Source organism: Taudactylus pleione, unplaced genomic scaffold, assembly GCF_031769625.1.
Source record: "Taudactylus pleione unplaced genomic scaffold, aTauple2 ptg000436l, whole genome shotgun sequence".
NCBI lineage: Eukaryota > Metazoa > Chordata > Amphibia > Anura > Myobatrachidae > Taudactylus > Taudactylus pleione.
Window position 1 is genome coordinate 10,612,315 of NW_028284838.1, and position 15,504 is coordinate 10,627,818.

At 46.4% G+C, this 15,504-nt stretch overlaps 1 protein-coding gene across 1 annotated transcript in view; it reads left to right on the forward strand.

Moving 5' to 3' along the window:
* Positions 1-15,504, forward strand: part of ERICH6 (glutamate rich 6) — a 95,201-nt gene that overhangs the window by 34,791 nt on the left and 44,906 nt on the right. Inside the window, exons 4-6 of the mRNA XM_088447708.1 lie at positions 14,492-14,560; positions 14,645-14,703; positions 14,786-14,911. Coding sequence (XP_088303834.1) covers positions 14,492-14,560; positions 14,645-14,703; positions 14,786-14,911 — 254 coding nt within the window. The remainder of the gene's footprint in view (positions 1-14,491; positions 14,561-14,644; positions 14,704-14,785; positions 14,912-15,504) is intronic.

Consider the following 15,504-nt stretch of genomic DNA (forward strand, 5'->3'; position numbering starts at 1 on the left):
TAGATGTGTGGCCAATTTATTTGTGGGAGATCATACGCTGACCTGGAATTGGTAGGTGCAGATGTGTGGCCAATTTATTTGTGGGGGATCATACGCTGACCGGGAATTGGTAGGTGCAGATGTGTGGCCAGTTTATTTGTTGGAGATCATACGCTGACCTGGCATTGGCAGGTACAGATGTTTGGTAAGTTTATTTGTGAGAGATCATAACGCTGACTGAGAATTGGTAGGTACAGATGTGTGGCCAGTTTATTTGTGAGAGATCATAATGCTGACTGGGAATTGGTAGGTACAGATGTGTGGCCAGTTTATTTGTGGGAGCTCATACGCTTACCTGGAATTGGTAGGTACAGATGTCTGGCCAGTTTATTTGTGGGAGATCATACGCTGACTGAGAATTGGTAGGTACAGATGTGTGGCCAGTTTATTTGTGGGAGATCATACACTGACTGGGAATTGGTAGGTACAGATGTGTGGCCAGTTTATTTGTGAGAGATCATACGCTGACCTGGAATTGGTAGGTACAGATGTGTGGCCAGTTTATTTGTGGGAGATCATACACTGACTGGGAATTGGTAGGTACAGATGTGTGGCCAGTTTATTTGTGGGAGATCATACACTGACTGGGAATTGGTAGGTACAAATGTGTGGCCAATTTATTTGTGAGAGATCATACGCTGACCTGGAATTGGTAGGTACAGATGTGTGGCCAGTTTATTTGTGGGAGATCATAACGCTGACTGGGAATTGGTAGGTACAGATATGTGGCCAGTTTATTTGTGAGAGATCATACGCTGTCCGGGAATTGGTAGGTGCAGATGTGTGGCCAGTTTATTTGTGGGAGATCATACACTGACTGGGAATTGGTAGGTACAGATGTGTGGCCAGTTTATTTGTGAGAGGTCATACGCTGATTGGGAATTGGTAGGTACAGATGTGTGGCCAGTTTATTTGTGAGTGGTCATACGCTGACTGGGAATTGGTAGGTGCAGATGTGTGGCCAGTTTATTTGTGGGAGATCATACGCTGACCTGGAATTGGTAGGTGCAGATGTGTGGCCAGTTTATTTGTGGGGGATCATACGCTGACCTGGAATTGGTTGGTACAGATGTGTGGCCAGTTTATTTGTGAGAGATCATAATGCTGACTGGGAATTGGTAGGTACAGATGTGTGGTCAGTTTATTTCTGAGAGGTCATACGCTGACTGGGAATTGGTAGGTGCAGATGTGTGACCAGTTTATTTGTGGGAGATCATACGCTGACCTGAAATTGGTAGGTGCAGATGTGTGGCCAATTTATTTGTGGGGGATCATACGCTGACCTGGAATTGGTAGGTACAGATGTGTGGCCAATTTATTTGTGGGGGATCATACGCTGACCGGGAATTGGTAGGTGCAGATGTGTGGCCAGTTTATTTGTGGGGGATCATACGCTGACCTGGAATTGGTAGGTGCAGATGTGTGGCCAGTTTATTTGTGAGGGATCATACGCTGACCTGGAATTGGTAGGTGCAGATGTGTGGCCAATTTATTTGTGGGGGATCATACGCTGACCGGGAATTGGTAGGTGCAGATGTGTGGCCAGTTTATTTGTGGGGGATCATACGCTGACCTGGAATTGGTAGGTGCAGATGTGTGGCCAGTTTATTTGTGGGGGATCATACGCTGACCTGGAATTGGTAGGTGAAGATGTGTGGCCAATTTATTTGTGGGGGATCATACGCTGACCGGGAATTGGTAGGTACAGATGTGTGGCCAGTTTATTTGTGAGAGGTCATACGCTGATTGGGAATTGGTAGGTACAGATGTGTGGCCAGTTTATTTGTGAGATGTCATACGCTGACTGGGAATTGGTAGGTGCAGATGTGTGGCCAGTTTATTTGTGAGAGATCATAATGCTGACTGGGAATTGGTAGGTACAGATGTGTGGCCAGTTTATTTGTGGGAGCTCATACGCTTACCTGGAATTGGTAGGTACAGATGTCTGGCCAGTTTATTTGTGGGAGATCATACGCTGACTGAGAATTGGTAGGTACAGATGTGTGGCCAGTTTATTTGTGGGAGATCATACACTGACTGGGAATTGGTAGGTACAGATGTGTGGCCAGTTTATTTGTGAGAGATCATACGCTGACCTGGAATTGGTAGGTACAGATGTGTGGCCAGTTTATTTGTGGGAGATCATACACTGACTGGGAATTGGTAGGTACAGATGTGTGGCCAGTTTATTTGTGGGAGATCATACACTGACTGGGAATTGGTAGGTACAAATGTGTGGCCAATTTATTTGTGAGAGATCATACGCTGACCTGGAATTGGTAGGTACAGATGTGTGGCCAGTTTATTTGTGGGAGATCATAACGCTGACTGGGAATTGGTAGGTACAGATATGTGGCCAGTTTATTTGTGAGAGATCATACGCTGTCCGGGAATTGGTAGGTGCAGATGTGTGGCCAGTTTATTTGTGGGAGATCATACACTGACTGGGAATTGGTAGGTACAGATGTGTGGCCAGTTTATTTGTGAGAGGTCATACGCTGATTGGGAATTGGTAGGTACAGATGTGTGGCCAGTTTATTTGTGAGTGGTCATACGCTGACTGGGAATTGGTAGGTGCAGATGTGTGGCCAGTTTATTTGTGGGAGATCATACGCTGACCTGGAATTGGTAGGTGCTGATGTGTGGCCAGTTTATTTGTGGGGGATCATACGCTGACCTGGAATTGGTTGGTACAGATGTGTGGCCAGTTTATTTGTGAGAGATCATAATGCTGACTGGGAATTGGTAGGTACAGATGTGTGGCCAGTTTATTTGTGAGAGGTCATACGCTGACTGGGAATTGGTAGGTGCAGATGTGTGACCAGTTTATTTGTGGGAGATCATACGCTGACCTGAAATTGGTAGGTGCAGATGTGTGGCCAATTTATTTGTGGGGGATCATACGCTGACCTGGAATTGGTAGGTACAGATGTGTGGCCAATTTATTTGTGGGGGATCATACGCTGACCGGGAATTGGTAGGTGCAGATGTGTGGCCAGTTTATTTGTGGGGGATCATACGCTGACCTGGAATTGGTAGGTGCAGATGTGTGGCCAGTTTATTTGTGAGGGATCATACGCTGACCTGGAATTGGTAGGTGCAGATGTGTGGCCAATTTATTTGTGGGGGATCATACGCTGACCGGGAATTGGTAGGTGCAGATGTGTGGCCAGTTTATTTGTGGGGGATCATACGCTGACCTGGAATTGGTAGGTGCAGATGTGTGGCCAGTTTATTTGTGGGGGATCATACGCTGACCTGGAATTGGTAGGTGCAGATGTGTGGCCAATTTATTTGTGGGGGATCATACGCTGACCGGGAATTGGTAGGTACAGATGTGTGGCCAGTTTATTTGTGAGAGGTCATACGCTGATTGGGAATTGGTAGGTACAGATGTGTGGCCAGTTTATTTGTGGGAGATCATACGCTGACCTGGAATTGGTAGGTGCAGATGTGTGGCCTGTTTATTTGTGAGAGATCATAACGCTGACTGGGAATTGGTAGGTACAGATGTGTGGCCAGTTTATTTGTGGGAGCTCATACGCTTACCTGGAATTGGTAGGTACAGATGTCTGGCCAGTTTATTCGTGGGAGATCATACGCTGACCGGGAATTGGTAGGTGCAGATGTGTGGCCAATTTATTTGTGGGGGATCATACGCTGACCGGGAATTGGTAGGTGCAGATGTGTGGCCAGTTTATTTGTGGGGGATCATACGCTGACCTGGAATTAGTAAGTGCAGATGTGTGGCCAGTTTATTTGTGGGGGATCATACGCTGACCTGGAATTGGTAGGTGCAGATGTGTGGCCAATTTATTAGTGGGGGATCATACGCTGACCGGGAATTGGTAGGTACAGATGTGTGGCCAGTTTATTTGTGAGAGGTCATACGCTGATAGGGAATTGGTAGGTACAGATGTGTGGCCAGTTTATTTGTGAGTGGTCATACGCTGACTGGGAATTGGTAGGTGCAGATGTGTGGCCAGTTTATTTGTGGGAGATCATACGCTGACCTGGAATTGGTAGGTGCAGATGTGTGGCCAGTTTATTTGTGGGAGATCTTACGCTGACCTGGAATTGGTAGGTACAGATGTGTAGCCAATTTATTTGTGAGAGATCATAATGCTGACTGGGAATTGGTAGGTACAGATGTGTGTCCAGTTTATTTGTGAGAGGTCATACGCTGATCGGGAATTGGTAGGTACAGATGTGTGGCCAGTTTATTTGTGAGAGATCATAACGCTGACTGGGAATTGGTAGGTGCAGATGTGTGGCCAGTTTATTTGTGGGAGATCATACGCTGACCTGGAATTGGTAGGTGCAGATGTGTGGCCAGTTTGTTTGTGGGAGATCATACGCTGACCTGGAATTGGTAGGTGCAGATGTGTGGCCAGTTTATTTGTGGGGGATCATACGCTGACCTGGAATTGGTAGGTGCAGATGTGTGGCCAATTTATTTGTGGGGGATCATACGCTGACCGGGAATTGGTAGGTGCAGATGTGTGGCCAGTTTATTTGTGGGGGATCATACGCTGACCTGGAATTGGTAGGTGCAGATGTGTGGCCAGTTTATTTGTGGGGGATCATACGCTGACCTGGAATTGGTAGGTGCAGATGTGTGGCCAATTTATTTGTGGGGGATCATACGCTGACCGGGAATTGGTAGGTACATATGTGTGGCCAGTTTATTTGTGAGAGGTCATACGCCGATTGGGAATTGGTAGGTACAGATGTGTGGCCAGTTTATTTGTGAGAGGTCATATGCTGACTGGGAATTGGTAGGTGCAGATGTGTGGCCAGTTTATTTGTGGGAGATCATACGCTGACCTGGAATTGGTAGGTGCAGATGTGTGGCCAGTTTATTTGTGAGAGATCATAACGCTGACTGGGAATTGGTAGGTACAGATGTGTGGCCAGTTTATTTGTGGGAGCTCATACGCTTACCTGGAATTGGTAGGTACAGATGTCTGGCCAGTTTATTTGTGGGAGATCATACGCTGACCGGGAATTGGTAGGTGCAGATGTGTGGCCAGTTTATTTGTGGGGGATCATACGCTGACCTGGAATTGGTTGGTACAGATGTGTGGCCAGTTTATTTGTGAGAGATCATAATGCTGACTGGGAATTGGTAGGTACAGATGTGTGGCCAGTTTATTTGTGAGAGGTCATACGCTGACTGGGAATTGGTAGGTGCAGATGTGTGACCAGTTTATTTGTGGGAGATCATACGCTGACCTGAAATTGGTAGGTGCAGATGTGTGGCCAATTTATTTGTGGGGGATCATACGCTGACCTGGAATTGGTAGGTACAGATGTGTGGCCAATTTATTTGTGGGGGATCATACGCTGACCGGGAATTGGTAGGTGCAGATGTGTGGCCAGTTTATTTGTGGGGGATCATACGCTGACCTGGAATTGGTAGGTGCAGATGTGTGGCCAGTTTATTTGTGAGGGATCATACGCTGACCTGGAATTGGTAGGTGCAGATGTGTGGCCAATTTATTTGTGGGGGATCATACGCTGACCGGGAATTGGTAGGTGCAGATGTGTGGCCAGTTTATTTGTGGGGGATCATACGCTGACCTGGAATTGGTAGGTGCAGATGTGTGGCCAGTTTATTTGTGGGGGATCATACGCTGACCTGGAATTGGTAGGTGCAGATGTGTGGCCAATTTATTTGTGGGGGATCATACGCTGACCGGGAATTGGTAGGTACAGATGTGTGGCCAGTTTATTTGTGAGAGGTCATACGCTGATTGGGAATTGGTAGGTACAGATGTGTGGCCAGTTTATTTGTGAGATGTCATACGCTGACTGGGAATTGGTAGGTGCAGATGTGTGGCCAGTTTATTTGTGGGAGATCATACGCTGACCTGGAATTGGTAGGTGCAGATGTGTGGCCTGTTTATTTGTGAGAGATCATAACGCTGACTGGGAATTGGTAGGTACAGATGTGTGGCCAGTTTATTTGTGGGAGCTCATACGCTTACCTGGAATTGGTAGGTACAGATGTGTGGCCAGTTTATTCGTGGGAGATCATACGCTGACCGGGAATTGGTAGGTGCAGATGTGTGGCCAATTTATTTGTGGGGGATCATACGCTGACCGGGAATTGGTAGGTGCAGATGTGTGGCCAGTTTATTTGTGGGGGATCATACGCTGACCTGGAATTAGTAAGTGCAGATGTGTGGCCAGTTTATTTGTGGGGGATCATACGCTGACCTGGAATTGGTAGGTGCAGATGTGTGGCCAATTTATTAGTGGGGGATCATACGCTGACCGGAAATTGGTAGGTACAGATGTGTGGCCAGTTTATTTGTGAGAGGTCATACGCTGATTGGGAATTGGTAGGTACAGATGTGTGGCCAGTTTATTTGTGAGTGGTCATACGCTGACTGGGAACTGGTAGGTGCAGATGTGTGGCCAGTTTATTTGTGGGAGATCATACGCTGACCTGGAATTTTTAGGTGCAGATGTGTGGCCAGTTTATTTGTGGGAGATCTTACGCTGACCTGGAATTGGTAGGTACAGATGTGTAGCCAATTTATTTGTGAGAGATCATAATGCTGACTGGGAATTGGTAGGTACAGATGTGTGTCCAGTTTATTTGTGAGAGGTCATACGCTGACCGGGAATTGGTAGGTACAGATGTGTGGCCAGTTTATTTGTGAGAGATCATAACGCTGACTGGGAATTGGTAGGTGCAGATGTGTGGCCAGTTTATTTGTGGGAGATCATACGCTGACCTGGAATTGGTAGGTGCAGATGTGTGGCCAGTTTATTTGTGGGGGATCATACGCTGACCTGGAATTGGTAGGTGCAGATGTGTGGCCAGTTTATTTGTGGGGGATCATACGCTGACCTGGAATTGGTAGGTGCAGATGTGTGGCCAATTTATTTGTGGGGGATCATACGCTGACCAGGAATTGGTAGGTGCAGATGTGTGGCCAGTTTATTTGTGGGGGATCATACGCTGACCTGGAATTGGTAGGTGCAGATGTGTGGCCAATTTATTTGTGGGGGATCATACGCTGACCGGGAATTGGTAGGTACAGATGTGTGGCCAGTTTATTTGTGAGAGGTCATACGCCGATTGGGAATTGGTAGGTACAGATGTGTGGCCAGTTTATTTGTGAGAGGTCATATGCTGACTGGGAATTGGTAGGTGCAGATGTGTGGCCAGTTTATTTGTGGGAGATCATACGCTGACCTGGAATTGGTAGGTGCAGATGTGTGGCCAGTTTATTTGTGAGAGATCATAACGCTGACTGGGAAGTGGTAGGTACAGATGTGTGGCCAGTTTATTTGTGGGAGCTCATACGCTTACCTGGAATTGGTAGGTACAGATGTCTGGCTAGTTTATTTGTGGGAGATCATACGCTGACCGGGAATTGGTAGGTGCAGATGTGTGGCCAATTTATTTGTGGGGGATCATACGCTGACCGGGAATTGGTAGGTGCAGATGTATGGCCAGTTTATTTGTGGGGGATCATACGCTGACCTGGAATTGGTAGGTGCAGATGTGTGGCAAGTTTATTTGTGGGGGATCATACGCTGACCTGGAATTGGTAGGTGCAGATGTGTGGCCAATTTATTAGTGGGGGATCATACGCTGACCGGGAATTGGTAGGTACAGATGTGTGGCCAGTTTATTTGTGAGAGGTCATACGCTGATTGGGAATTGGTAGGTACAGATGTGTGGCCAGTTTATTTGTGAGAGGTCATACGCTGACTGGGAATTGGTAGGTGCAGATGTGTGGCCAGTTTATTTGTGGGAGATCATACGCTGACCTGGAATTGGTAGGTGCAGATGTGTGGCCAGTTTATTTGTGGGGGATCATACGCTGACCTGGAATTGGTAGGTGCAGATGTGTGGCCAATTTATTTGTGGGGGATCATACGCTGACCGGGAATTGGTGGGTACAGATGTGTGGCCAGTTTATTTGTGAGAGGTCATACGCTGATTGGGAATTGGTAGGTACAGATGTGTGGCCAGTTTATTTGTGAGAGGTCATACGCTGACTGGGAATTGGTAGGTGCAGATGTGTGGTCAGATTATTTGTGGGAGATCATACGCTGACCTGGAATTGGTAAGTGCAGATGTGTGGCCAGTTTATTTGTGAGAGATCATAACGCTGACTGGGAATTGGTAGGTACAGATGTGTGGCCAGTTTATTTGTGGGAGCTCATATGCTTACCTGGAATTGGTAGGTACAGATGTCTGGCCAGTTTATTTGTGGGAGATCATACGCTGACCGGGAATTGGTAGGTACAGATGTGTGGCCAGTTTATTTGTGGGAGATCATACACTGACTGGGAATTGGTAGGTGCAGATGTGTGGCCAATTTATTTGTGGGGGATCATACGCTGACCGGGAATTGGTAGGTGCAGATGTATGGCCAGTTTATTTGTGGGGGATCATACGCTGACCTGGAATTGGTAGGTGCAGATGTGTGGCAAGTTTATTTGTGGGGGATCATACGCTGACCTGGAATTGGTAGGTGCAGATGTGTGGCCAATTTATTAGTGGGGGATCATACGCTGACCGGGAATTGGTAGGTACAGATGTGTGGCCAGTTTATTTGTGAGAGGTCATACGCTGATTGGGAATTGGTAGGTACAGATGTGTGGCCAGTTTATTTGTGAGAGGTCATACGCTGACTGGGAATTGGTAGGTGCAGATGTGTGGCCAGTTTATTTGTGGGAGATCATACGCTGACCTGGAATTGGTAGGTGCAGATGTGTGGCCAGTTTATTTGTGGGGGATCATACGCTGACCTGGAATTGGTAGGTGCAGATGTGTGGCCAATTTATTTGTGGGGGATCATACGCTGACCGGGAATTGGTGGGTACAGATGTGTGGCCAGTTTATTTGTGAGAGGTCATACGCTGATTGGGAATTGGTAGGTACAGATGTGTGGCCAGTTTATTTGTGAGAGGTCATACGCTGACTGGGAATTGGTAGGTGCAGATGTGTGGTCAGATTATTTGTGGGAGATCATACGCTGACCTGGAATTGGTAAGTGCAGATGTGTGGCCAGTTTATTTGTGAGAGATCATAACGCTGACTGGGAATTGGTAGGTACAGATGTGTGGCCAGTTTATTTGTGGGAGCTCATATGCTTACCTGGAATTGGTAGGTACAGATGTCTGGCCAGTTTATTTGTGGGAGATCATACGCTGACCGGGAATTGGTAGGTACAGATGTGTGGCCAGTTTATTTGTGGGAGATCATACACTGACTGGGAATTGGTAGGTACAGATGTGTGGCCAGTTTATTTGTGAGAGATCATACGCTGACCTGGAATTGGTAGGTACAGATGTGTGTCCAGTTTATTTGTGGGAGATCATACACTGACTGGGAATTGGTAGGTACAGATGTGTGGCCAGTTTATTTGTGGGAGATCATACACTGACTGGGAATTGGTAGGTGCAGATGTGTGGCCAATTTATTTGTGGGGGATCATACGCTGACCGGGAATTGGTAGTTGCAGATGTGTGGCCAATTTATTTGTGGGGGATCATACGCTGACCAGGAATTGGTAGGTGCAGATGTGTGGCCAGTTTATTTGTTGGAGATCATACGTTGACCTGGAATTGGCAGGTACAGATGTATGGCCAGTTTATTTGTGAGAGATCATAACGCTGACTGAGAATTGGTAGGTACAGATGTGTGGCCAATTTATTTGTGAGAGATCATACGCTGACCTGGAATTGGTAGGTACAGATGTGTGGCCAGTTTATTTGTGGGAGATCATAGCGCTGACTGGGAATTGGTAGGTACAGATATGTGGCCAGTTTATTTGTGAGAGATCATACGCTGTCCGGGAATTGGTAGGTGCAGATGTGTGGCCAGTTTATTTGTGGGAGATCATACACTGACTGGGAATTGGTAGGTACAGATGTGTGGCCAGTTTATTTGTGAGAGGTCATACGCTGATTGGGAATTGGTAGGTACAGATGTGTGGCCAGTTTATTTGTGAGAGGTCATACGCTGACTGGGAATTGGTAGGTGCAGATGTGTGGCCAGTTTATTTGTGGGAGATCATACGCTGACCTGGAATTGGTAGGTGCAGATGTGTGGCCAGTTTATTTGTGGGAGATCATACGCTGACCTGGAATTGGTAGGTACAGATGTGTGGCCAATATATTTGTGAGAGATCATAATGCTGACTGGGAATTGGTAGGTACAGATGTGTGGCCAGTTTATTTGTGAGAGGTCATACGCTGACTGGGAATTGGTAGGTACAGATGTGTGGCCAGTTTATTTGTGAGAGATCATAACGCTGACTGGGAATTGGTAGGTGCAGATGTGTGGCCAGTTTATTTGTGGGAGATCATACGCTGACCTGGAATTGGTAGGTGCAGATGTGTGGCCAATTTATTTGTGGGGGATCATACGCTGACCTGGAATTGGTAGGTGCAGATGTGTGGCCAATTTATTTGTGGGGGATCATACGCTGACCGGGAATTGGTAGGTGCAGATGTGTCGCCAGTTTATTTTTGGGGGATCATACGCTGACCTGGAATTGGTAGGTGCAGATGTGTGGCCAGTTTATTTGTGGGGGATCATACGCTGACCTGGAATTGGTAGGTGCAGATGTGTGGCCTATTTATTTGTGGGGGATCATACGCTGACCGGGAATTGGTAGGTGCAGATGTGTGGCCAATTTATTTGTGGGGGATCATACACTGACCGGGAATTGGTAGGTACAGATGTGTGGCCAATTTATTTGTGGGAGATCATACGCTGACCTGGAATTGGTAGGTGCAGATGTGTGGCCAATTTATTTGTGGGGGATCATACGCTGACCGGGAATTGGTAGATGCAGATGTGTGGCCAGTTTATTTGTTGGAGATCATACGTTGACCTGGAATTGGCAGGTACAGATGTATGGCCAGTTTATTTGTGAGAGATCATAACGCTGACTGAGAATTGGTAGGTACAGATGTGTGGCCAGTTTATTTGTGAGATATCTTAAAGCTGACTGGGAATTGGTAGGTACAGATGTGTGGCCAGTTTATTTGTGAGAGATCATAACGCTGACTGGGAATTGGTAGGTACAGATGTGTGGCCAATTTATTTGTGGGAGATTATACGCTGACCGGGAATTGATAGGTGCAGATGTGTGGCCAGTTTATTTGTGGGGGATCATACGCTGACCGGTAATTGGTTGGTATAGATGTGTGGCCAATTTATTTGTGGGAGATCATACGCTGACCTGGAATTGGTAGGTGCAGATGTGTGGCCAATTTATTTGTGGGGGATCATACGCTGACCGGGAATTGGTAGGTGCAGATGTGTGGCCAGTTTATTTGTTGGAGATCATACGCTGACCTGGAATTGGCAGGTACAGATGTGTGGCCAGTTTATTTGTGAGAGATCATACGCTGACCTGGAATTGTTAGGTACAGATTTGTGGCCAGTTTATTTGTGGGAGATCATACACTGACTGGGAATTGGTAGGTGCAGATGTGTGGCCAGTTTATTTGTGGGAGATCATACACTGACTGGGAATTGGTAGGTATAGATGTGTGGCCAATTTATTTGTGAGAGATCATACGCTGACCTGGAATTGGTAGGTACAGATGTGTGGCCAGTTTATTTGTGGGAGATCATAACGCTGACTGGGAATTGGTAGGTACAGATATGTGGCCAGTTTACTTGTGAGAGATCATACGCTGTCCGGGAATTGGTAGGTGCAGATGTGTGGCCAGTTTATTTGTGGGAGATCATACACTGACTGGGAATTGGTAGGTACAGATGTGTGGCCAGTTTATTTGTGAGAGGTCATACGCTGATTGGGAATTGGTAGGTACAGATGTGTGGCCAGTTTATTTGTGAGAGGTCATACGCTGACTGGGAATTGGTAGGTGCAGATGTGTGGCCAGTTTATTTGTGGGAGATCATACGCTGACCTGGAATTGGTAGGTGCAGATGTGTGGCCAGTTTATTTGTGGGAGATCATACGCTGACCTTGAATTGGTAGGTACAGATGTGTGGCCAATATATTTGTGAGAGATCATAATGCTGACTGGGAATTGGTAGGTACAGATGTGTGGCCAGTTTATTTGTGAGAGATCATACGCTGACTGGGAATTGGTAGGTACAGATGTGTGGCCAGTTTATTTGTGAGAGATCATAACGCTGACTGGGAATTGGTAGGTGCAGATGTGTGGCCAGTTTATTTGTGGGAGATCATACGCTGACCTGGAATTGGTAGGTGCAGATGTGTGGCCAGTTTATTTGTGGGAGATCATACGCTGACCTTGAATTGGTAGGTACAGATGTGTGGCCAATATATTTGTGAGAGATCATAATGCTGACTGGGAATTGGTAGGTACAGATGTGTGGCCAGTTTATTTGTGAGAGATCATACGCTGACTGGGAATTGGTAGGTACAGATGTGTGGCCAGTTTATTTGTGAGAGATCATAACGCTGACTGGGAATTGGTAGGTGCAGATGTGTGGCCAGTTTATTTGTGGGAGATCATACGCTGACCTGGAATTGGTAGGTGCAGATGTGTGGCCAATTTATTTGTGGGGGATCATACGCTGACCTGGAATTGGTAGGTGCAGATGTGTGGCCAATTTATTTGTGGGGGATCATACGCTGACCGGGAATTGGTAGGTGCAGATGTGTCGCCAGTTTATTTGTGGGGGATCATACGCTGACCTGGAATTGGTAGGTGCAGATGTGTGGCCAGTTTATTTGTGGGGGATCATACGCTGACCTGGAATTGGTAGATGCAGATGTGTGGCCAATTTATTTGTGGGGGATCATACGCTGACCGGGAATTGGTAGGTGCAGATGTGTGGCCAATTTATTTGGGGGGGATCATACGCTGACCGGGAATTGGTAGGTGCAGATGTGTGGCCAATTTATTTGTGGGGGATCATACGCTGACCGGGAATTGGTAGGTGCAGATGTGTGGCCAGTTTATTTGTTGGAGATCATATGTTGACCTGGAATTGGCAGGTACAGATGTATGGCCAGTTTATTTGTGAGAGATCATAACGCTGACTGAGAATTGGTAGGTACAGATGTGTGGCCAATTTATTTGTGGGAGATCATACGCTGACCTGGAATTGGTAGGTACAGATGTGTGGCCAGTTTATTTGTGGGAGATCATAACGCTGACTGGGAATTGGTAGGTACAGATATGTGGCCAGTTTATTTGTGAGAGATCATACTCTGTCCGGGAATTGGTAGGTGCAGATGTGTGGCCAGTTTATTTGTGGGAGATCATACACTGACTGGGAATTGGTAGGTACAGATGTGTGGCCAGTTTATTTGTGAGAGGTCATACGCTGATTGGGAATTGGTAGGTACAGATGTGTGGCCAGTTTATTTGTGAGAGGTCATACGCTGACTGGGAATTGGTAGGTGCAAATGTGTGGCCAGTTTATTTGTGGGAGATCATACGCTTACCTGGAATTGGTAGGTGCAGATGTGTGGCCAATTTATTTGTGGGGGATCATACGCTGACCTGGAATTGGTAGGTGCAGATGTGTGGCCAATTTATTTGTGGGGGATCATACGCTGACCGGGAATTGGTAGGTGCAGATGTGTCGCCAGTTTATTTGTGGGGGATCATACGCTGACCTGGAATTGGTAGGTGCAGATGTGTGGCCAATTTATTTGTGGGGGATCATACGCTGACCTGGAATTGGTAGGTGCAGATGTGTGGCCTATTTATTTGTGGGGGATCATACGCTGACCGGGAATTGGTAGGTGCAGATGTGTGGCCAATTTATTTGTGGGGGATCATACACTGACCGGGAATTGGTAGGTACAGATGTGTGGCCAATTTATTTGTGGGAGATCATACGCTGACCTGGAATTGGTAGGTGCAGATGTGTGGCCAATTTATTTGTGGGGGATCATACGCTGACCGGGAATTGGTAGGTGCAGATGTGTGGCCAGTTTATTTGTTGGAGATCATACGTTGACCTGGAATTGGCAGGTACAGATGTATGGCCAGTTTATTTGTGAGAGATCATAACGCTGACTGAGAATTGGTAGGTACAGATGTGTGGCCAGTTTATTTGTGAGAGATCTTAAAGCTGACTGGGAATTGGTAGGTACAGATGTGTGGCCAGTTTATTTGTGAGAGATCATAACGCTGACTGGGAATTGGTAGGTACAGATGTGTGGCCAATTTATTTGTGGGAGATTATACGCTGACCGGGAATTGATAGGTGCAGATGTGTGGCCAGTTTAGTTGTGAGAGATCATACACTGACTGGGAATTGGTAGGTGCAGATGTGTGGCCAGTTTATTTGTGGGGGATCATAGGCTGACAGGGAATTGGTAGGTACAGATGTTGGGGCCACTTTGATTTTATAATTTGGTTGTCAGACCTGATTCTGACACATGTATGCCACTGTAATGGTTATATAAATGGTGACATTTGTTTGTAGAACGGTAATCACTCATTTTGCTTTCAGTGGCCCAGACACCAGAAAGTGTCAGTCCTCCCACTACAGACCTTCCTGCCATGACTATACAAGAGGAAGGTAAGGAAGCGATTAAAATAAATAATTAGTTCTACTGAAAAAAAGTATTACATTGTATGCATTCCTTTCATGCTTTGCTTACAGATTTGTGCTCCTCTTTATCAGAAGACCTGAGTGAGCTAAGCGTACTATGTGACATGGAGGTAAAGTGATGGCTCCTCCCTCTTTCCTATGTCACATGACTAGCTAAAACAATGTTTACCATGTTCTTATGGCTTTTTATAGTTCTCCTCTGATTACAAGACATATTTTGAGCAACATATAAAAACTCTTACAAGTGTTGGGCCGCCCACTATCCTGGCATACAAGAGAGAATCCTCTGAGGACGACCGGCTGCTGGCAATAATGCAGGTGCTGTATGAGAGATATCAGTAATTACTGCTTACGTTTGAAAATAACATACATTTAATTAAGCAATATATATAATTTGTGACTTATTGGACCTGATTCAGAGACAGACGCTTTTGCACAATATCTGCGTCTTGGGACACAGCTGCTGTGCACAAATATGCTAATACCACCAGAGGCGTCTGAAGGAAAAAGCACAACCTGCCGGCATTTCAGATCCGATGCATGTGTACGAAGAGTCAGGATCACATCAACATCACGACCAAAGGTCACATTGTTAGCATCGGCCATCGAAGTAGGCCTAAGCTTATTCAGAATGGCCACCTCCTGCATGCTTGCGAGGCCAGTAAATCAGTGTTGGAAGATGCAAACACTGGCCTCTGCACTAGGAGCAAATGAGGCAGATACGCCCCACTTTCAGGCAGTGCCGCCCCCAAACAAAAGGATACGACTTAGGGGGCAGGCGCTGTCCCCACGCCATCGGAGATGCACGTAAACCATTGGGTTTGCATACATCTCTGAATCACTTCATCATCATCTGTACCACTGTAATATATATCCAAATCCACATATTCTAGCAATTATAGAACAGTGAT